Here is a 22,906-nt window from a genome sequence, read left to right on the forward strand (position 1 = left end):
GCAAAATTCCATAAAATATATAATTATCGGTTATAAATAAGAGATTGTGAAGTATAAAGGAAGCATAGTTAATTATTTTTAGTTTTCAATAAAAATCAGAAAAATTTTCAATAACATTTATCATATTCATTTATCAATATTTAATAACATTTATCATTATCATTTATCAATATTTTTAATAACGTTTATCATATCATTTTAGTTTATATGGGCTAGAAATCTCATTTGAAGTACATAGTAGTCGAGTTTCCTTTACAAAAGACAAAACATAAAAACGATATATAACAAAAAAAAAATGTTTTATTAGTGGACAAAATTTAATTATTCATTCTTCACAGAAAGGCGATTCATCATCTGTTTTCAGATAAAACTTGCGTGACCCCTCGAGATCGGGGATCTTTTGGGCCCCCAGCCCCATGACGCTGACGTTTGTTCCATTCCGGTCGCACTCCCCTTTTTCAAAGCTCGCGTAACTCTCGCACTCCACCGCCATAAACGTGCACCTGTTGATGGAATCGACAAAGTAGAAGTTGGCTCTGGAGTGCGCGCAGGAATTTGTGACGTAATTGTCAACCGCTGAAGACAAAGATGAAAGTTTAAAGAACAAAAAACATTCTAAGGCATATTATATAATATTTTAATATTCTTTTATATTCTTATAATATTCAAATAAACAACATTTATTAAAATATAATATAATATAGTCTACGTTGCTAAAATTTCATTCTTTAACGCGTTGAATGCCATGCTGATTTCACATGGTTTGTCTGTCTGTCTAACATGAATTTCTCCTTATGCTTTGAATATTTTGGTGAAATATTAATTACAACAGACAAGTTAATATGTGCAATCATTCATAATGTATTTATTTTATTAAGATCACGGTGATCACCAATGGAACTGAAATGCAGTCGTTTATCATGTTTATATGTTCTATGTTCATTAATACCTTCAAACCATTTTAGTAACAATGAGAACATTAAAAAAACCATTGCACATTTATTCGGCTTATGTGTTTCTAGTAATCTTGGCTTCGCCAGTCACTGGTGACCCCAAGACGTTACGAATAAACTCAATGCCAGTCACTCGTGATCCCCATGGCATTCAACGTGTTAAAATCTCTCTAATTAAGCGATCTTAATATGTTATTTTCAAAATTTTGTAATCAATTATAAATATACAAACTAATTACCAAATAATCACATAATTGTGAAGTCGTATATAAAAAAATATTTATATCTCTCTTCAAACAGGAGAATACGAAATTGTTACAAATAAGCTGGTTCTCACTTCTTTAAAAGTTAAAGAAATTGTGGTGTTGCACAGTAAATGGCCCCATGGTTAATGATGAGTCGCATTTCTGTCAGATAGTCATATGGCCCACTCATAACGTGGCCTATTATTCTTTGACTACAGAATTTGAAAGAATTATTCGGAATTGCTAGATCCTGTTGTTTACCTCGGATATCCAAGATGTGCGAGGAGTAATTCTTTACGATTACTACAGAGATCTAAAGTATTATTAACAGTTATTAGATCAGGCAGTTAACCTCGGATAACCAAACAGGGGGAGGAGTAATTTTTTAAGATGATTACATAATTTACAAATATTATTCCCAGTTTTTATATCATGCAGTTGTTCGCCTAGGTTGTCTAAACAAGGTATTGAGTAATTCTTTATGATTAGCACAGAGTTCAGAAGTATTATTCTAAGATAATAATAGATCATGCAGTTCGCCTCGGATTCCTGAGCAGGACCGAGTAATTCTTCCTGATAACTGCAGATCTCGAAAATATTATTCACAATTGCTAGATCATGCAGTTCACCTCGGATTCCTCAGCATAAATCTTGTTTATTACAACATAGCTCGAAAATATTATTCACAGTTACTAGATGATGAAGTTCACCTCGGATGCTCAAGCAGGCGAGGAGTAATTATGGATAGTTATTATACTCTTCATTGCTATTCGGGGAAGAAGAAACAGATATCAGAATTTCTTTCCGTGCTTTCATTTTTCCAAATGAACCAACAGATGCAGCGCATTCTTATTTTCTCATGAATTAAATCATGGGTGACATCTGTTTAGATGGTTCTGAAAGTTTCCAAATCTTAAAGTCCGCGATTTCTTCTTTTGAAATAGTAATAAACCACACTGTATGCTTATCACTGTTACTAATTACACTGAATGAGTTCCAGAGCCCATGCTTTTGCGATGTAGGTAATGGCATATCTAATGCCTTTGAGATAAGTAAGGTTATATTGTAGATATAAAGCGAAGGGAAGACATATTGAGTGTTTGTACTTTTAGCAGCGTTTCATATTTTATGAGGTATTATTTATTTTCACAATTATAGTATTTTTTTGAAATATGTTATTAGACCTTTTATTTTTTATTATTGTCTGGTATGATTCAATTTATCATGCAAAATTAATTTTCTTTATGTATTAAGCCTTATCTTTTGTTTAAAATGTTTCATTCTAGTTCAGTTCAGTTCAGTAGTGCTTTGAAATTTGTGCTTGCTATTCGGACAATTTATCTCCATTTTTTCTCGACTCCTAATAAGAAATGTTGTACTGAGAAGATTCTTAACAAGCATTGTACAAAAAAAAAAACATGGCCCAAAACTAAACTTAAAACGACAAAAGGGAAAGAGATGAAACTGAAGGCCAAATTCATGAAAACCGTTACAATACAAAAAGACAAAGAGTAAAAGTTATCGAAGGAAATTTAAGGATCAGAAAGTTGCTAAAGAAATTTGCTGGTGACATTTGTTTTCTTCACTGCATTTTCCGTTAAATCTAAGAGCCAAGAGAAAGAAAGTGGTCCAATTCCCATTCGCTTCCGGAGTTGTTCGTAAAACTTAATTTATTTTTTTTTACAACGAAAATAATATGTTCTATATCCTCAATTTCTTTACAAGCTGGACATAACGGGTGAACTAGTCAGACCAAGCTTATAAGCTTCTTATGAAATGGAAAGGTTCCAGTGCAAAAGCGTGAGAATAAGACATCCAACTTTCAATTGGAAGATATCAACGATGTCTAGGTTTGATGCTTTCTAAATGACGAAAAGATTTACTTATGTTACTTTCTTTCCTTTCCTTAAATGCTATCCTCAGAATTTCATTTTTGATGTGCCAGAAGATATATTTGGAAGATATCCATTTCACTGCTTCAGAAGTTTACGCTTTTCGAATTAAACTATTCACCCGTTTGTTTTCTGGGATGACCTGGGATCCAAACAAGTTCTAGATATTTAATTTTATTTTAAGAGAGGAACTTTCCTTTCTATTACATAAAAAATGTTATGTAAGCATTGCGTTTTATTCGATTTGTGAATGGTAGATAGCAAGAACGATGGATTTTTTGAGGTTTCTTTTGCCAGTATTGTTCGCGATATTTAATTAAAATTTTTATTACGTCGTAATAAATATATATATTGCAGTTGACGATGATATGGTGAACATAAAGGGAAACGTAAAGCTTTAATTAGCATCAAATTAACAGCAAATGGGTTTAAAATAATATTACTTGTTGATTATACTTTTTACACACAGTTTGTGGCAATACTAATGAATAGCTTTCCGTTTTTTCAATTACCTTTTTCAATAGCGTACCTTTTCAATTAACGGAAATTTTCCGTTTCTGGGCTAGCAATCATCTGAAAACCTAAGAAATATACTTATTAACCCTAAATTGTCATTTTAAATGGTAATAAGGCATCTAGTGATATCAGAGGAAGGGAAAATGCGAAGAAAGACCAAATTGCCAAAGTGTAACAGAAAATTTAACCGAGATGCTGCTACGTTCTCGGAAAAGCGTGAAAAATTTAATCAATATTCAGATACTGAAGATATGAGAAGGAATGTTCTCATCGTGGAGCTTTGAGTTTTGAGTTCGAAATAGGCCGATTGGCAAATATTTTTTGTCATCATTTCCTTCAATTCCTTCTAACTTTCAACCTGCAGAGCTACGCTTTAAGTTAGGCTGCATAGTAATGTTGCTAAGGAATTTGTACGTGAGTGGTAGACTTTACGATGGTTCTTGGTTCATTGTCAGAAAAATTAAAGACTACATTTTACATACTGAAATGATGGTCACAATAAAGGCGCAATTGTTTAAATACCACGTATTACTACTCATTCAAAAAAATGACGCAGATATGCCATTGAAAAGGTTGCAATTTCTTGTGAGACTAATTTTCGACATGACCATCAATATCTCGCAGGTCAGAGTTGTGATAAAGTTGGCATGATTACAAATTATCAAAGTGCAATATTTTTACATGGTCGATTGTATGTGGTATTGTCCAAAGCGAAATCTAGAGCTGGAATTACAATCCAGGCTAAAGTAGGTAGCATCAAAAATGTCCTTTTCAAAGATGCTCTAAGTTAGTAAAAATTAAGTAGCATGAAATATTACATTAGCAAGTACCTTTTAACAATTTTAAGAAAGTTTTATTTAATTTGCTAATTTTTTTTTAATTTCATGTTTTAATTCTTTATGATGAGATATCTTTTGAATTTGAACTAATGCTAAAATATTTCTTTTTTTGTTTCGAATTGAGATTTATAACATTTTTAAAACAATTTGTTTCCATTTACTTTTGTAGTCTGAAGGGAGTGAATGAATCTCTCAGGAAGAGAGATTGAAACCTGAAGACTTGCATGATTTAAGTGCACCATCGGGGTTGGCGAAATCGAACAGGGGAAATAAGTAATGTAAATTTTACTATCTCTACAGAGGTCAAATAATTTCGTGTGCTCTCCAGTTTATAAGAGTTTTTAATGAACTGAATTTAATGGTGGCGCAAATTTGTGTAACCAGTTAAAAAGAATTGACAATTCTGTCATGGTAATCTCAATTAATCTCAGTGTCATGGTAATGCGTTGAATTCTAACGAAAAGTCTGGATTTTTCATAAAATCTTTAAGATTCTCAACTTGTTTTGTCATGGTTACAAAGTGAATGAAAAAAACTTTCGATGAACACCATGTCTAAATTTTTATATAGATTGTCAGGGTCTACAAGATATAATTAACAAATAAAATATTTTTGCCGTACTATTATTTTAAATTAAAAAAAAAAAAAAACTAAATTTTGCAAACAAAGCAGACCCAGTTTTGACACTTTGAATTTCATCATTTTAGATCAATCATTGACTTCCGCGAGTAATAATTGACGGATTTTCCCATAGACGCTCATTGAAACAATCAAAAATCGTCCCAGATTTCACAGCTCTTTTAATATTCAAATTTTTCTTTTAATATAAATCTTAAACATACAGTGCGTTTCAATGCAAACTGAGTATGCTAGCAAAGAAATCCCTAAAGAATCATGTCAACTTATTCATAGATGTAGGTTTTGTATTCGATGATGAAAAGAGTTGTTAAGAAGAGAAATAATACCAATATCTACTATGGTTGAAAGCTTTAATTTTTTTACGTTCTTATATATGGAATATCAAAGAGAAAATATTATAGTTATAAAAAAAATGATCTCGAGATTTTGACATATAACTCTGATTCAAGATTCCCCGAGTTCGAAAAACACATTTTTTTTTCTCTCGCCACAATGTCTGTCTTTCTATCAGTTAGGATAATTAACTATAAGAAGAATGAAACTTGATCAATGGTCTTTACAGCAAACATAAATTTCAATGAAATTCGGTCATAAAAAGTATATTCTAATTATCCAAACACGAACGAACAAAACAACTCTGATTATCCAAGCACGAACGAACAAAACTTCACTCGGATTATCTAAGCACGAACGAACAAAACTTAACTCTGATTATCCAAGCACGAACAAACAAAACTTAACTCTGATTATCCGAGCACGAACGAACAAAACTTAACTCGGATTATCCAAGTGCGAATGGACAAAACTTAACTCGGATTATCCAAGCATGAACGAACAAAACTTAACTCTGATTATCTAAGCACGAACGAACAAAACTTAACTCTGATTATCCAAGCATGAACGAACAAAACTTAACTCTGATTATCTAATCACGAACGAACAAAACTTAACTCTGATTATCCAAGCACGAACAAACAAAACTTAACTCTGATTATCCGAACACGAACGAACAAAACTTAACTCGGATTATCCAAGTGCGAATGGACAAAACTTAACTCTGATTATCCAAGCTCGAACGAACAAAACTTAACTCTGATTATCTAAGCACGAACGAACAAAACTTAACTCTGATTATCCAAGCACGAACGAACAAAACTTAACTCGGATTATCCAAGCACGAACAAACAAAACTTAACTCTGATTATCCAAGCACGAACGAACAAAACTTAACTCTGATTATCTAAGCACGAACGAACAAAACTGAACTCTGATTATCCAAGCACGAACAAACAAAACTTAACTCTGATTATCCGAGCACGAACGAACAAAACTTTATTCTGGTTATCCGAACACAATAATTACAAACCGTAAAGAACCAAATGAATAAAATTGTTGGACAGTTTTAGCATCTAAAGTAAAAATCCACTTCAAATTTTAAAACAAAATTTTCAACGAATTCACCATTTATCGGTATGTACATTCACGTGTATGTAAACGCTATAATCTACACTCATGTCCAAAATTAAGGTCACAAACATAAAATCTGCGAAAAAGGAAAAACTATTCACTGTGTTGCCACGAAATTTGGCACAGAGATACACTACAATGGAAGAAAGAACATAGACACATAACAACATGGAAAAGATTTTAATTGGTAATTAAGAAACAGGGTATATCAAAAAGTGTTATATTATGAATCAGAGATAAAGAATTTATCTCGGGGAAAGCCTGTCTAATATGCAGTGTTACCACCGTGCACTGCTATACACGCTTAACAACGAGCTTTCGTACTGTTTATGAGGGTGTCAATAAATGCTTGGGGCAACTAAGCCCATTCTTCCAAAAGCGTGGCTTTTAACTCTTGGAAGGGGGTTACGCTGTGCAATGGCTCTTCCGAGACCATCCCAAACATGTTCAATAGGATTGGATTCCGGAGACCTCGAGGGCTAGTCCGTACGTCGAATATCCTCTTCCTCAAGAAAATCATCAACGATCTGGGCTCTGTGTGGACGCGCGTTATCGTCTTTAAATACGAAGTCTGGGCCAAACGCACCCCGGAACAACCTCACATAGGCTTCAAGTATCTCATCCCTATAGCAATGTACATTGGCAGTACCCGCATCGAAGACGTGCAGTGGTGTACGACTGCCCAGCATTATGCCACCCCAGACAAGGATTCCTCTACCACCAAATCTGTCGATTTCTTTTACGTAGGAGGGATGTTAGCGAGCTCCTCGCTCTCTCCAGATGAAGATTCGACGAGCGTCACTCTGTGTCGTAAATCTCGACTCATCACTGAAAAGAACACGCCGCCATTCTTGCTGTACCCAAGACTGATGTGTTCGGCACCACAACAACTGGGCTTTTCTGTTGGATGCAGTCAAAGGGACGCACTCAACTGGACGCCGGGCATAAAGGGCCCTCTCTGCTAGACGTTTGTATATTGTTTGTCTGGAAATCCTTATTCCAGAGGCAGCAGCAAGGGCATGAGGAAGTTGAGGAGACGTTGTCAGCCTATGCCGTCGTACACTTAATGCCAAATAGCCATCCTGTGTAGGCGTCGTTGCTCTGTGACGGCCTTGGCCGGCCTTCCTGGTTACAGTGCCACTTGTTTGGAATTGATTCTACAACCTAGATACCACTTTCGGTGACACTTGTAACCATCGAGCCACCTCTGCTTGAGACTGCCCACTTCAAGCCTGCCAACGGCTCTTCATCTCAAGGAATCGTTTAAACGAGTATGAGAACTCATTCGCACTGGAAACAGGTTAAATGTTTTGTTTTAATGCAATATTCACAAAATTGCAGGTAAAAATCCCACATGCCTAAACGGTCAAATTTCAGTAGTTCCTCAAAAACTAATGCTAAAACAACATTTTTTCCCACAACAAAGGTTAATATCATGTTACCGGTCCATCACAATATATAAAGTATAATTTGTTTAAATTTTACTGGTAGCCATTTAGAATTACTTTGAAAAACATTTTTGTGACCTTAATTTTGGACATGAGTATAGTTACTAGAATTGTAGCTCGTGTCAAATTTTGGCTTTAATTTATCGAAAAAAATGAACAAAAATGGACCAAACACAAAACGCTCATGTGTTGGACTCTGTAGCCAACGCGAGAGTCGAAAATTCACTTTCGCTTTGCCGTGATTTTCGACTCCTTTTCCTCCAAAATCCAAGCACTTGTGATTTTCTTGATGAAGCACAAAGTCTACAACTTTTATGTGGAGACGAGGTGAAAATAATAGTTATTAATTAGAAAGTATGAGAAAAAAATTTCAGCTATGCCATTCCAGTTGATTTCAATAATGGACCTCAGTTCATATTTGTTTTACTTAGAGATTACTCCTAGATTTGTTTTCAATTGTTGATCAGCTACTTACCGTCGGTCATTTCATACGTCATATTATGGTGATAGAAGCATCCTGGTTGGCTACTTCCGCCATTCGGATAGAAATCCATGTGCCCAATGGCTTCTTTGATTCCTAAACCTGAAAACAAAAATACGTTCTCGATAACTTTTTATTATCTTACAAAATTTTACGAAAAGGCTTTACCTCATCTATGGAAGATACAAAAAAAAATTTAATGATTTTTACATCATATTAAATTATATAAAATCCTGACACTAACTGGGGAATAAAAGCAAACTCCATTTTACGAAATGTTACCAAAAGACTTTACCTCAAATATAGAAAATACAAAAAAAAAGTAAATGATTTATACATTATCTTAAATTTTATAAAATCCTGACAGTAAGTGGGGAAAAAGGCAAACTCCGTTTCCCCCCCAGATAAAAAGAAATTTCAAGCCACGCGACATTTTAAAGGATGAAAGCAGTAGCAGGAAAATGCAATTAATGAATGTTTTTCCAACGAGCTGTCACATGCGTAAACTTGAATTGATTCAAATTTCAAAGAAAGGGACTTCCACAAGTTTACCTCCTCGTACACGAAATGTGCAGAGAAAGTTTTGAAATTATCAAAAAATTCGAACTCGAGATTTTGACGAATCTCCATGTTTCAGACCTCTCTGATTTCGAAAAACACATTTTTGGCATTATGTCTGTCTGTAACAAAGATGTCACAAAAAAACACTTTGAGCTACGTAGATTAAATTTAATATATGGTCTTTAATTTGCGATCAGATTTTGAACAAAATCGATTCAGAGTAAGTCTGTCAATCTGGTTGCCCGAATATAAATTTACAAGATTGTATGAAACGAAGAATGCAGACAGATTAAATTTTAAGCCATATTCAACAAATTGAGTGTCTGTCGACCTGTACATTCAGAAGCATGTAAATGAAATAATTCAAAAATGCAATGACTTAAATAGACAAAATTTGAGATTTTCTCTAATTTCTCAGTGCCCTGCGCCCCTTGAATTCGAAAAATCATATTCCATTCACAAGAAGTATTCTGTCTGTCTTTCTAAAAATAAGTGGACATAACAATTTCAAACTGTAAGGAGCTGGATATATAAATTTTTGTGAACAATTTTAGCATCTAACGTATAAATGTGCATCAAATTTTCAAACTACCGGCTGACAATCAAGCAATCTGTACATTTGCATACATATAAATGCGCTAACTCAAAAACACAATGACTTAGATAAATTTAGTTTAGCAGATGATTGTTATCAGAAGTATAGTTCAGTGTCAAAATTTATTTTCAAGCGTTTAGAAAAATAGGCGTCCAAAATCCGCAGTCGGATTTTTGCATTTTTCTATGAAACTGAGCCGGCGTCCTGGCATAGATGCAGCGCGTCTTCCCCGTGATCTGGGCATCTCGGATTCGAGTCGAGTCCTGGTTCCGGCATGGTTGTTCTTCTTCTGTGTTCTATCTGTGAGGTCTGTGAATGTGCCCTCCCTCCCGTAAAAAGGGGGTTGTACAAGCGAATGTGACGCGTGAAATAGCTAAGTCGTACTCTTGGTCCTGGTTGGCGCTACTGAAAAAACAAGACACGCTCACTCGGCTTAAATCGCTGACAGATGACTATCAGCGGGCTTGTAAAGTGCCATAAGTCACAACACAGCAACAACTATAAAACTTAAAACTATTACATGCTTTGTAATGTAATGTAGGAAATCGATAAATTATGAAAGGATTTAAGAAATATAGAACTACAATCACACTTCGATAAAAGCATCTCTTAATAAGGAGCAAAATAAAATGTAAAAAAGTGGCTCGCCTAACGAAAGATGTTGCCTCAGAACGAATGGCGAAGAGACGCCGTGACATCACATCCTGCGTTGACCTGTATCATTCTGTGTTGAACGCTTGTTTGAAAAAACCGTTATACCGACATAGAAAAAGTTTTGGCCGGATAGCATTGTCGAACGCGATTCCGAGGGTTTGCGCAAGGGCCTGTGGAGCCTTAATCGGTGAGATTTGGTTTCTGACAAAGAATTTGTGGCTATAGGTGGACACCAATGACATTTATGAGCTGCCGGAAAAACATAGATAGAACTATCGAAGAACTTATGGAGCTGCATAAAGCTACGGAAGAGATTTTGTCAGAAAAAGAAGAAATAATAGTTGCGACAGAGCAACAACTACCAAAGAAATAAAGAAGATGTTGAAGATATGAAAAACTATTGTATGATATATTGAGAAGCTTCACACTGATAAGGAGTAACTATGAGAACTGTAAAATCATTTTATGATAATGCTGTTCTCGCCAAATTTTGAAATAAATTTGATTTTACAAAAAAAAAAAAAAAAATGTCTTCAAACAATTTTCTTATAAAATAAACACGCAATAAATATAATAAAAGCAATGTCCCATTTTACATTGATTCTTATGGAAAATATTGTTTCGTTGAAAGAATATTCCATATTAGGAGTAATCATATCACTGACTCTCCGACCCGCCCGAAGGCACACGGATAAATAATACTGAATGACCGGACCGCCGCAACAGCAACATTGACGGGAACTATGGTTGAGTCCTAAGTAAGTAAGGTTGAGTCCTTTTTTGTAATCACCGGCCACGGTGCAACCCTTCTCGAAGGAAGTATACTATTTTTTCTGTTTTGATTTTGTTTACATAGATGTATTTAAATTTATATTAAAATAGATTTGATTATGCTGGTATTCATTATATCGCAAGCACAGCCATGCGACAAGTAGTCTCTAATAAAATCGTAATATTCACAGCACTTTTACCTTCAATGTAATTGTCGCCTCCATTGGAATGAATCACGTCCACAAAGTCTGCATCTGTGACGTCCAGTCTGACTTCGTTGGGAGCATTCTGGAAAAAGGGACCGGCAGGATCCAGACCTGTTTCAGAATGAGATTATTTCTTAGAATTCTTATTAGTTTTCCATAGACAAAATATATAAAGAAAAAGTATAGTAATAGACAAATTCCATCTTCATATTTCGATGAATATCCACATTTCGCCGGTGTCCTGGCAGAGGGGTAGCGCATCTTCCCCCTGATCTGGGCATCCCGGGTTCGAGTCCCGGTTCGGGAATGGTTGTTCTACTGTGTTCTATGTGGGAGTGTGAAGCGAATGTGACGCATGAAGTAGATAAGTCGTACTCTTGGCCCTAGTTGGCACTACTGAAAAAACAAGAGACGCTCACTCGGCTTAAATTGCTGACAGATGACTGTCAGTGGGCTTGTAAAGTGCCATAAGTCACAACAACAACATATCCACATTTCAGACAGCTCCAATATCGAAAAAGGCATTGGGGGAGGAAGGAGGATTATGCTTGTGAACACGATAGTTCATAAAAGGAGCGAGTTACAGATATGGCATTTTGATTGAAATTTCACCAAATTTGTGGATTTCTACCAAATGTTTGGGAAATTCGTCAAATGTGACGTTCCTCCACATCCAAGTGAACATTGTAATATAAAAAAGCTAATAGCTAAAAGAAGGGAATTAGTCATGTAGATTTATGATTAGAATTATAGATTTGTTTCAGGCCTTGATAGAAAACAATAGAACCTGAATTTTAGTTTTCTTTAACGTACTAGGATACACAAAACACTCCATGCAGTTCTAGCATACAAGAAATTCGAAGGAAAAAAAATCTCCCCTCAGTTCTGTAATTTTTTTAATCATTTTATAAAATAATAGTAGTTATTATCTATTATTTATAACGCAAAGTTTAATAATCGCTGTATTTAGATTCTGATATGAAATGTAGAACCATCAACAATTTTTTTTTAATTTTGCATTCCTTCTTTTAAAATTATTCTTAATGTAATGTTATGCGAAATGAAACACCTACTAATTGTTTGCTGGCAGTTTCCACATAATATAATAATTAATGTAGGAAAATTACTTTCTTCAAAGTCTAATTAAAACAGCAATATCTGAAAATGTACATTTTGGAGCAGACATCCATTTGCATTAATGCGCCCTATTTATATGATACTTTGATTTTTATTGACCCCCCCCCCAAATAGATGTCACAAAATTTGGAAATAATTATTAATAAAAATATTCATTTTCATTGCTAAAATTTCTTAAATCATACATTTTTTTTAAATCAATATTGCTTGATGTCATCAAAGATATTCTTCATGATGACTTATGTCATAAATCGTTATGAGTCTCCTAAATGATAAAAAACGATAAAATTTTAATTACGTTTGTAACAAAACATCGCATATTCTTTCAAGTATTTTCCGAAGTTAGCATATTAAAATCGAGACTTAAGTTAAAAAAAGACTTTTTTCGATGAAGTAACGTCTATTTCTCTTATGGCTCTTATGGGCAATTTTGAAAAAGCCAAAAAATTCAAATTACAGATTTTGTCAAATCTTCGCATTTCAATCCTCCTTAAGTCCAAAAAATTATTTTGAGATTATGTCTGTTTGTTTGTAAAAATAAAAAGTTCCTTTGCAATGTAAAAAAGTTTCGAGCTACAGAGATGATCTGTGGTATGTGATGTTAACAGCAGTTTTTTCCAAATTTTCATGAAATTTTAAACAAATTCTGTTCACAGTAAATTTGTCTGATGATTGGCCACGTGCAAGTGAACTAAAAAAAAATTACAAAACGCCAAGAGAAATAAAATTTAGCAGCCAGTTTTATCATTTAAACTATAAATCTGTTTCAACTTTTGAACCAAATCCATTCAAGGGAACTACCTTTCGTCGGTCTCTACATTTACGCTATAATTCAAAAATACAACAACTATCATGAATGATCAAACAATGGACATACATGATAAATAAAACGGCTCCATTTTATGAGCATGATATCATAAATTTAGATTAAATAATACCGTTAGAAAAGACATGATTTTGATTGATTTATAGGTAGAAGCGCATAATTACATGATCATTTTTTCTAATATATCATTCCTTAAATGATTACATAATCCCCGTGTTTAATACACAAGATCTGAGAAGGAGCCGGCGTCCTGGTATAGGGGTAGCGCATCTTCCCCGTGATCTGGGCGTCCCGTGTTCGAGTACCGGTTTGGGCATGGTTGTTCTTGTTCAATCTGTGAGATGTGCGAATGTGTCCTCTTGTAAAAAGGGGTTGTGCAAGCGAATGAGTGATGCGTAAGTAGTCAAGTCGTACTCTTGGCCCAAGTTGGCTGTACGATAAAAACAAGAGGCGCTCCTCCTTAGGCTTAAATCGGCTGTCTTCGAACAGCGGACTTTCCGTGGCAAGTTCCATAAGAAACAACAACAACAACAGATCTGAGGAGGTCTGATTTTCTTGGCCATAACCATACTTCGAATAAAGTTGAAATCTTTGATATCAATTATAATACCTTACTATCCTCGTTAAAAATGTTATTCGTTTTGATTGAAAAAGGAAATGAAATCAAGTCATGTGACTCACGAAAGGTGCACCACTTTTATTGCTCTTCTTGCAAGAGAGAAAAAGTGATTTATATCGTACCTCACGGTAAAACAACGCCCGATGAGAAATTAAATGACATACGCAGCAAATATTATCGTACGAATTTGGTGCCCTGCAAATTGATCCCATCCCCTTTTTCACAGAGTAGAACAGAAAGTAAAATGTGTTCATGAATTTATAGATAATGAATGCATACCTGTGATCCTTCCAACGCCCGAAACTCTCTCACCTGTCCATCCCGAGACTTGCCCGCCTAAACTGTGCCCAATGATATGAACGCTGTCTGGTTTGAGACCTTGGTTCTCCTGGAAATTGTTTAACAATTGTCATATTTTTTTCTTTGTATATTTCATGTGCAAGAATTTTTAAAAAATAAGTGAGGACCTAAAAACTGCAAGATTTACTTCACATCTTTTTTTTTTCTTGCCAACTTCTTGAATCTAAATGAGGAGCACATTTGTTTTAATGCTTTTTCTGACTATATACGTTCAGAGCCTGACTAAGGCAAGGGCATACGGGGCAGTTGCCCTTGCCTCTGCCTCCTAAATCAGAGCTCCCCCCCCCCCTAAATCGAATAGAAAGTTTATTTTACGTTTCCTTCTTTAATGAAAATTTAAATAGCATTTTTGTCAAATTTTGACTTTTCAGATGTACTATATCCTTTTAATGATGAACATAGAATTGTCAAAAAATCAATAAAAGGAATAGAACAATATTTCTTCTGACCATTGGAGGGGGTGGGACTTTATATCTATTTTAGGTTCTAGTCAGTTTTCTTGTTATATATCTATAATGAGGTGAAAAATTTAAATACCTCCCTAAAGTTCAGTTCTTTATTACTGAAGTAGTGAAGCCGAAGGGGGGGAGGAGTCCCCAAAAACGTTTTTGCCCCGAGCCCCAATTAGGCTAAATTGGGCCCTGAATACTTCATAATCTTTCTCTTATTACGTTTAAGGGAAATTAAACAGCTGAACATTTGAGTGTCGTAACAGACATCTATCAACTGTTCTCATAATATACTCACCATCAAGAGCTCTATGAGCTTTGCAGTTTGAGCTCCCACCACCCTGCCGTTAGCAAAAGCCTGGTAATAAGGGAACTGGTTGCTATCAGTCCAGTTCACGATGATGACGTTGTAGGGGCCCTCTTTGAGTAATTCATCCTTCATAATCTAGCAAATAGAAATAGGAGAGGATTAGATTCTCGAACCATTGATTAAAAAAATTGCCTGTCATATTTTTTAATTAACTTGCTGCTTCAGTATTTGAGGAAGATTTTTTGCAAATTCTATTTAGGCTTTTGCCCTCGATAAAGAAAAATTCTTTCTCCAATGAAGTACTTGTTATTACTTATTTATTATATATTTTTATCCAAATATAAACACTCAATATATGAAAATAACATTGCTAATATTTAAATTATATAAAAATTAAATTCTTCATATAATTTTCATTAACTTGTAATTTAAACATCAAATGATAATGAATATCATCATCGTTATATCTAATAGCAGACATATAGTTAAATCTAAATTTTTATTTTATATATGCATATCGATATTTGAATATTGATGCTTAAATAAATTTATTGACGTTCGAAACCATTTGCAATTACTATTTAGTAAAGATTGCTGTCAAATCAGACAATCTTACGATTGTCATATTCTACGCTGTTAGCAATTTCAGCTTTCAGAGAATCTTTTTTGATATGCATTGTGATAAATGTATTCAAAACATATTTTTTAAAATTTATTTTGATATATATATAATGATATTTTACTTCATTCTAAAATATTCTCTTATTTCGAGATCCAATTCCACTTTCGGTTTAATTAATCCCTTTGTAAAAATAATGCACCATCAGTACCACGTATCAAATAAAAGTGATACTTTTGCCCTTATCAGAGGTCAAAACATGTATTCCATCGGCGAGTGGTCGGAAATCCTATGTTATATAAGACTAGTGATAATTTGTTTCGCGCTTTTTTCTTACTTATGCTTTGGTGCCGCACTGCGTCTGCTTGTAAATAAATTGCTTTCCCCAGATGGATATTAAAATTAATTTAAAAATATAGCATGTCTCTTCAACGTCTTCGAACCTGCAATCTGCTTCAATCGAAATACATTGCATATTATTTAGCCGACAGGATTCGAAAAAATCCTATATATATATAAATTTCTTCTTAAATTAAGATGTATTGTATTTTTAGATTTTCTTTCTATGAATTCCGCATATTTACTATTGAAAAAAGATCGTTGTTTATGGTAATGAATACCGAGTAGAAATGATTTAAAATGTAATTACCTTCTCGTATAACTAGTATAGAGAAAATATAGTAATCGACAAAAACTTCGAACTCAATGTTTTACTAATCTCCAAGTTTTAGACCTACCTGAGTTCGAAAAACACATTCTTGAAAAATGAATGACTACTGCCTGTCTATAACGAAGATAACAAAAAAACGCTTTGAGCTAGACGGATGGACTTTGGTGTACGGTCTTTATGCCAAATTTGTTGAGCAAAATTTGTAAGAGGAAGTTTGTCTATCTTGCTGTTCAAATATAATTTAACACGATACTACAAAATGGAGATAGCTAGATAGATAAACTTCGATCCACAGAATTAACATTTAAACGCCATACAATTTTCAAATTTCGAGCCAAATCCAACAACGATCTCAAATCAAACCGTCTGTCGGTCTGTACGTGCAGAAACATATAAACGTGAAAACTCAAAAACGCAATAACTTAAATATATCAAATTTGGTGTGAGAATTTGTGACTACAAGAACATTTCCGTGTCATATTTTGGTTTCATTCGGTTGGGAAAAACGCGTCTAAAACGTAAATTCGATTTTCGAATTCTATTTACCGCATTCATCGACAAAAAACTCTCCAAGGATCACGCGATAGATTCAATAAAAATGCTAAATTCACGCCAAAGGAAAATATTTCCTTTGTTCATTCATTTTAAGACATTTAGCTATATGATCCCCAGAAATGGAAATATACAAAAATCTTGCCTGTAACTTTAACTATGTACATAAATGTTCATAACTGTTTTTCATAGAGAAACTATAAGTAAAAAAAATTCAGTTAACAGTCAAAGTTGGTTTACAATTAATAGTTGGTGATTAAATCATTTTAAGGTAAATAATTAGGTTAAAAAGTCGTTTTTTTTTGTTTGTTTTTTACAAAACTACGATTTTTTTTTAAAAATTAATATTCTTAATTTTTATACAAGTTTCTTTATAAAGTCATTAGAATTTTGTTTCTAAATCACTTTATGGGAAGTTACACTGATTTTATTTCCATTTACGAACGTTTTACATCTTTAGATGTTATTTTCTAAAATTCTAACCTTTGGTTGAATTTTCTAAATTTTTTTTGTTCAGATTTGAACTCAGTTCAGTTCAGTTTTCTGTTACTAGATGCCAAAACTGAATTTGAGATTTGCCAACCCAAAAGACTAGGAATATTTTGAATTCCTGCCGATGTTACAGACGATGGTGGACTATTATATATCTTGATAACACCCGGTTTTACCATAGAACCATTTGGAATTAAATTCTTCACCTAGAAGTAAAGTTTGTTTTAACTTTCTTTTACTTAGAGAGAAAAATGAAGGTTTAATCGCGCGAATGATGCTATAATACATCTTCGAAAGAATTACTGCGCTCTTGTTCGACGTTTACTATTTTTCTGCATTTTCTCGGAAGCGAGTTATCTCTATATGTACCTAGTAAAATTGCTCAGAATTATAACGAGGACATGCATTCCTGTTATAAATGTACGGAATCGTCTAGTCAATCTGTCTCTATTTGATTCTCGATTGTATTTTACAATCCCGACAAACTAATACGTCATGTTTGGGACTGTATGAGACAGTCATATTTATTGAACTAAGTATCCTATAAAACAGATCTATAATGAACTCAAATAGGATAAATCTAGCTTTTAAAAAATAAATAAATATATTAATTATCATGATGTACTTTTACAACCATAAAGACAAAAAAAAAAGAAAGAAAGAAAGAAAGAATGTCATAAATTAAATTGTTTATTAGTTTATTGGTAAAAACCGCATTGGCAGTGGTCAAGATAAAAATTTGATCAATTTTCAATATCAAACTTTATTACAGAATTGATAAAAAGTGAAAAGCAAATGATTAGTTAATGACTATTACAAAAACTCAATAAGTCGTAATCTGGAAAAATCGAAGAAAAAATTAATTTTGGAAAACTTTCTTTCATTATAAAAAAAGGAAAACAATTGAAGTTAAGTTGTGCATTTAATAGATAAATCTTACTTTTAGCATATTTGAACAGAAATATAAATACTTTTCCACCCGGAAGAACCTCATTTGTTAGTCTGGTTAGATTTATTTTTCCCACATTCAACGCTTTGGCATAGATTATTCAGATAATAATGGTAATTTCGATCTTTATCATGTTAGTAAGCTGAATCCTAATAGACGACTCTTATTTAACATAATTACCTTTTTTTTTTTTTTTTTGATTCTTAAATTTGAAACTAATACATATTTCATGTTTCCAAAACCTGTCTCAAAACTTGATGAACTAGTGAACAAAGATTATATTTGTTTCTCACGTTTTTGATATCTCGAATTCTAAAATGTCAATGCTTTAAATTCTGATAAAAATTATTGATAATGTATCTCTTATTGCTATGTTGACCATTTAACTGTTTTTGACAAGTATGATCGTCATAGAAAAAGTGCAGCATTTTGTATTTTGAGTTTATTCAATGACGTTATTATATTTATATAATAATTGTTTAATTATTATATTTATAATAATTATTTATTATATTTATATAATTTTTATATGAATATGTTTATGACAATTTAGATAGGCATTTTCTGAAGAGGCCAAAACAGTTCATTGGTTAATCAAGCCTGCATGCATCATATTATTTTATTATAATCAATCTCGAACTTTTGACTCTCCCCTGCCCAAGTATTTTCTTTATACCTCGAATACGAGAAAGTCAAAACGGAAATACGCAACTCAGGAAGACAAAACAAAAGACATCAAATGTTGATCAAGAAAAAGTGAAAACTGAGATTTTCGGCTTTACTTCTGGCATGAAAAGAATAAAGGTAGTTTAGTAATATAAACGTCCCATTTAAAAATAACATTAGAACCGTTTTGGGACGGACCGAGCAAATTTGAACGCTGATCAGATGAGGAGGATGACACCTGAGCTGACATCCCCCTTTTCTTTCCAAACTTCTACGTTATATCAATAAGAAAATGAACAAAAAAAAAATTATATAATATAGTGCAATAAAATAATATACTTGGGTTTTTACCGAATCCGATGACACAATTTATAATATGCTGTTTCTTATTACATTCAAACATATTTCTTAAAATTTAATTACATTGTTTTAAAAATAAGTTGTTTTTTTTTAAAAAAAAGTACTTTTTTTATCCTTAAAATTTGTGCTTTAAATGTGCTTAAAAAGTTAAGATGCTTTAGAAAAGGCAATCTTCTCTAAATCGCTAAGCAAACAGAAATTAATACATTCATGTATGAATTTACTCACAAATCGCACGTCACCATCAAGTAGCTTGACATTGTAACCATGGATGAGGATTTTTGTGGGTGATCCAGCGTCGAAATTCGAGTCCATCACCCCTTCTTTTGTTAAGTTCAGCAAAGTGGGCTCGTCCTGGTTGGATCGAGTGTAGAGAAGGAATCGAGTCCGGATTTTATCGGCTGGAGGAAGGCTTATAGGACGGTAGAGGGGGTCCCAGAAAGGGGGCCCTGTGTAGAAGCATCCCAGGTTTTCAATGCATTTGTTCGCAAATAAAGCTAGAAGAAGAAATCGAATAATTATATTTATTAAATGAGCATATAACATTTTCAAATATAAGATTGAATTGAATCTTTTTTTTTCTAATGTTAAATCGTCTTTATGAAATATTCTAAATAATTAAATAAATGTTTGTAAGTATAAAAATTGTTGGGAAATATTTTTTTTTTAAATTGTTAGTCCAATTATTTAATGAAAAAAAATTTCAATCCCCTACTGAGAAAATTCTTTATTATAAATTCCTTTTTGTTCGCTTTCATTTAACTTGACTTGTTTCCTGTTTATAAGGATAGTTTTATGTGATCGATTTGCTGCTCAATTCTTGCTGGGCTAACATTTTCAAATTTTGTTCACCTGTAGGTACTCGATGATAATACAATATTTTAACAATTTCATTTAATTATATCAAATAAGCAAATTTTTTTATGCAAATAACGCTACTTCAAAATAAATTCGAGTAAAACTTACTAAAGACTTCCATGCTAAGACTATTGACTAAAAATAAAGCAATAATAAAAGAGTGTTTTTACAAATTATTTCTTTTAAATTTTTGTATCATATTATGGAATAATATAATGATAAATTATTTAATAATCTGTAGTTAAATTATCCACAATACATATGATAAAAACACAAATGGAAGAAAGGCATCTGTGCTTCATTGCTAAGTTTAGGATTCAAAATATTAATATTACTAGCATCTAGTTGACATATGCAGTGGAACAAGAAAGATTAAAAATTTCATTGGAAGACAAATTCATTTACAGCAAACGATAAATATTTCCCTTACTCACCATTATAAGACGTTTCCAGAGTTCCCACATTCAGGGAGTCCGGCCCCTGTGACTGTAACACCACCTCTCCCACCAAACCTACAAAAATCAAGAACGAGATAAGAAGCATGGTATTCCTTGAAGGTTATGCGAACGTGCGGACTTTTTATATCAAAAAGGCAAGACCACCTTGAATAATTCGTCAGTGTCATATCTTGGCCCTATTAACGGCATATACGGGTCCGTAAATTTGTTTTCCGTGACACCTCGACACTCGCCGGAGATTATTACTTTCCCCTCAATCACAGCTGCAAAATTGAAGGAAAAAAAAATGTGGTGAAAAAAGTCATTAATCTTTGTTTGTTTGTGAGATATATTTTGGCAACAATTGTATCTGGAAACGATTTTTTAAATCAATTTTTCTTCCTCTGTCAGAGACGGGCTGAGAGTTCGTTGACAGAAGAATGGAATTTTTTTCCGAGGGTCCCTCCCTATGCTTGTAGTTTATTTTATCTCATAACTTATCAAAGAGATAATTCTAAGGTGGATTATCTTCTTTTATATTTTTTGAGGGGAAAAGAGGATCATAAAGTATGATAATACCTAACTTAATGATGCTTCATTTTAATAATTTTTTTTACTTCCTTTTTGAGAAAATTTTTATGGCATTAATTTATCATAATTTTTTATGCTGTAATTTTTTATGTTCTTTAAATTTTACTGCCTTTATTTTCAAAAATAAGCAGGTATTTATTTCAGTAAAAGTTGTAAGCATTTATTGTTGCTGGTGATAGTCAAAAGTGCTTTTATCCTATTAAAGTTTCTGTATATTTCTATTATAAATATTATACTTACTAAAGCTTAAATTGCATTTTTTTATAAATTTTCTTTCGTCGGATAAATAAAGGAAACAAACCTTGTCATACTATATAAGCCTTTTCTAGAAAAATATCAAAGTGCGTATGCTTCATTTTTCTAATTCTGAGTACACTTTATAATATTAATCTTTTGTCAATTCTAAGAAATTTCTCCAAATGACATAAAACTTTCAACAGTCTACTGTCTAGATTATAATTTCTAAATCTAGCTTTGAATTTCTAAATATTGTAGTGTGATGATGTAATCTGTCTAGTTATATATATATATATATATATATATATATATATATATATATATATATATTAAGTTTGCTCTTATTCTCTTATTTATAGAGCAATTATAACATGCACACTAGAAATGCATGTAAGGTCATTACAAAAATGTGTAAACAAATGTTGTAATGAAAACAATGAAAAGTGTTAATGTAAAGTGTATTCAGATCGAAACATAAAGTAATTTATAATTTTCTTGTGAGCTTAACTGATCTTCCGGTCTCTTCAGGAGTCTGTTTCCATAATGATAAGTGCAAGTCTAAGTTTAAATATAATGGCATGAGCTTGAGATATCTTTACGAAATTATTTGTTATTTACAAATGATACAAATGAGAGTATTTTCTTTATATCATTATTTTAATAGAAATGGGATGTTCTCAACAATGAAAGTTGTAAATAAAGGGGATTCCTTTGCTAGTAAAATTTAGAGCAAATAGAAAGAATGATTTATTTTAATTAGAAAATAGTTTCTTATTTATTTTAATTATAAACTAGAAAACCGGGTTTTTTTTCTTAAAGTTTTTACTTTTAATGGCAAATAGAATATGTGTTGTGAAGTGATCATTTTCCAGTTCATAATCGAAAATTGGTGCTCTCAGAGAAAATAATTCTGAATAAGATCATAATCACAATTAACATAATGTATGGGCTTAGGTCTAGTAATTACAGTGAATTTATTTTCATTTAAATCTACTAATCTGCTAATAATAAATCTGCTAATAATAAAATTTTCAAACAAAAGAAATAATGAATGTCGTGTATCTTGAAAATCTAAAATAGTAATAATAAATAGCGGTAAATAGCTTCTGAAGATTAATACTATTTAGCATAAAAAAATAAAAATATATTTAATTGATGCATAATGATTTTAAATATTGTTGTATAAAATTTCATACGTTTGCAATGAACAGGATGCGTTCCATGCATATCGAAATATGAAGAAAACTTAATTTCGAGAAAATGGCAAACTCTATCTTTCTATCGTATTAGCTCCAGTCAGATTCATTGATATAGGATAATTTATAAACTTTCCACTTTTCAACTTATATAAATTGTACACTTCAGTGATCAATGAAATCCCCCTATTTTATTAGATAAAAACTGAAAAATCAGTTTTATTCAAGGTTACAAATGTTCCCAATTCCGATAAACATACACTTCAAACATAAATAAATCAATCACAGAAAAACGTAACAAAAGAAAGTAAA

At 32.6% G+C, this 22,906-nt stretch overlaps 1 protein-coding gene across 1 annotated transcript; it reads right to left on the reverse strand.

Annotated features, from left to right (window-relative positions):
* Positions 1 to 325: 325 nt before the first annotated feature.
* On the reverse strand, positions 326 to 22,625 carry LOC129971682 (pancreatic triacylglycerol lipase-like). The gene is made up of 8 exons (XM_056085659.1): positions 22,595 to 22,625; positions 20,568 to 20,645; positions 19,504 to 19,772; positions 14,956 to 15,102; positions 14,128 to 14,236; positions 11,261 to 11,377; positions 8,474 to 8,581; positions 326 to 576 (listed from the first exon to the last, which is right to left on the reverse strand). The coding sequence occupies exons 1-8, from the start codon at positions 22,623 to 22,625 to the stop codon at positions 326 to 328; spliced, it is 1,110 nt and encodes a 369-aa protein (XP_055941634.1).
* Positions 22,626 to 22,906: the final 281 nt, after the last annotated feature.

This window comes from Argiope bruennichi, chromosome 6 (genome assembly GCF_947563725.1).
Source record: "Argiope bruennichi chromosome 6, qqArgBrue1.1, whole genome shotgun sequence".
NCBI lineage: Eukaryota > Metazoa > Arthropoda > Arachnida > Araneae > Araneidae > Argiope > Argiope bruennichi.

Bases quoted from the DNA above. Each gene is read 5' to 3' on its own strand.
- LOC129971682 (XM_056085659.1), bottom strand. From the start codon at position 22,625: ATGCATGGAACGCATCCTGTTCATTGCAAAC. The intron at 15,103-19,503 runs GTGAGTAAATTC...TCTATTTGCTAG, and splicing joins TTGATGGTGACGTGCGATTT to ATTATGAAGGATGAATTACT. The intron at 8,582-11,260 runs GTAAAAGTGCTG...TTTTGTTTTCAG, and splicing joins AGGCGACAATTACATTGAAG to GTTTAGGAATCAAAGAAGCC.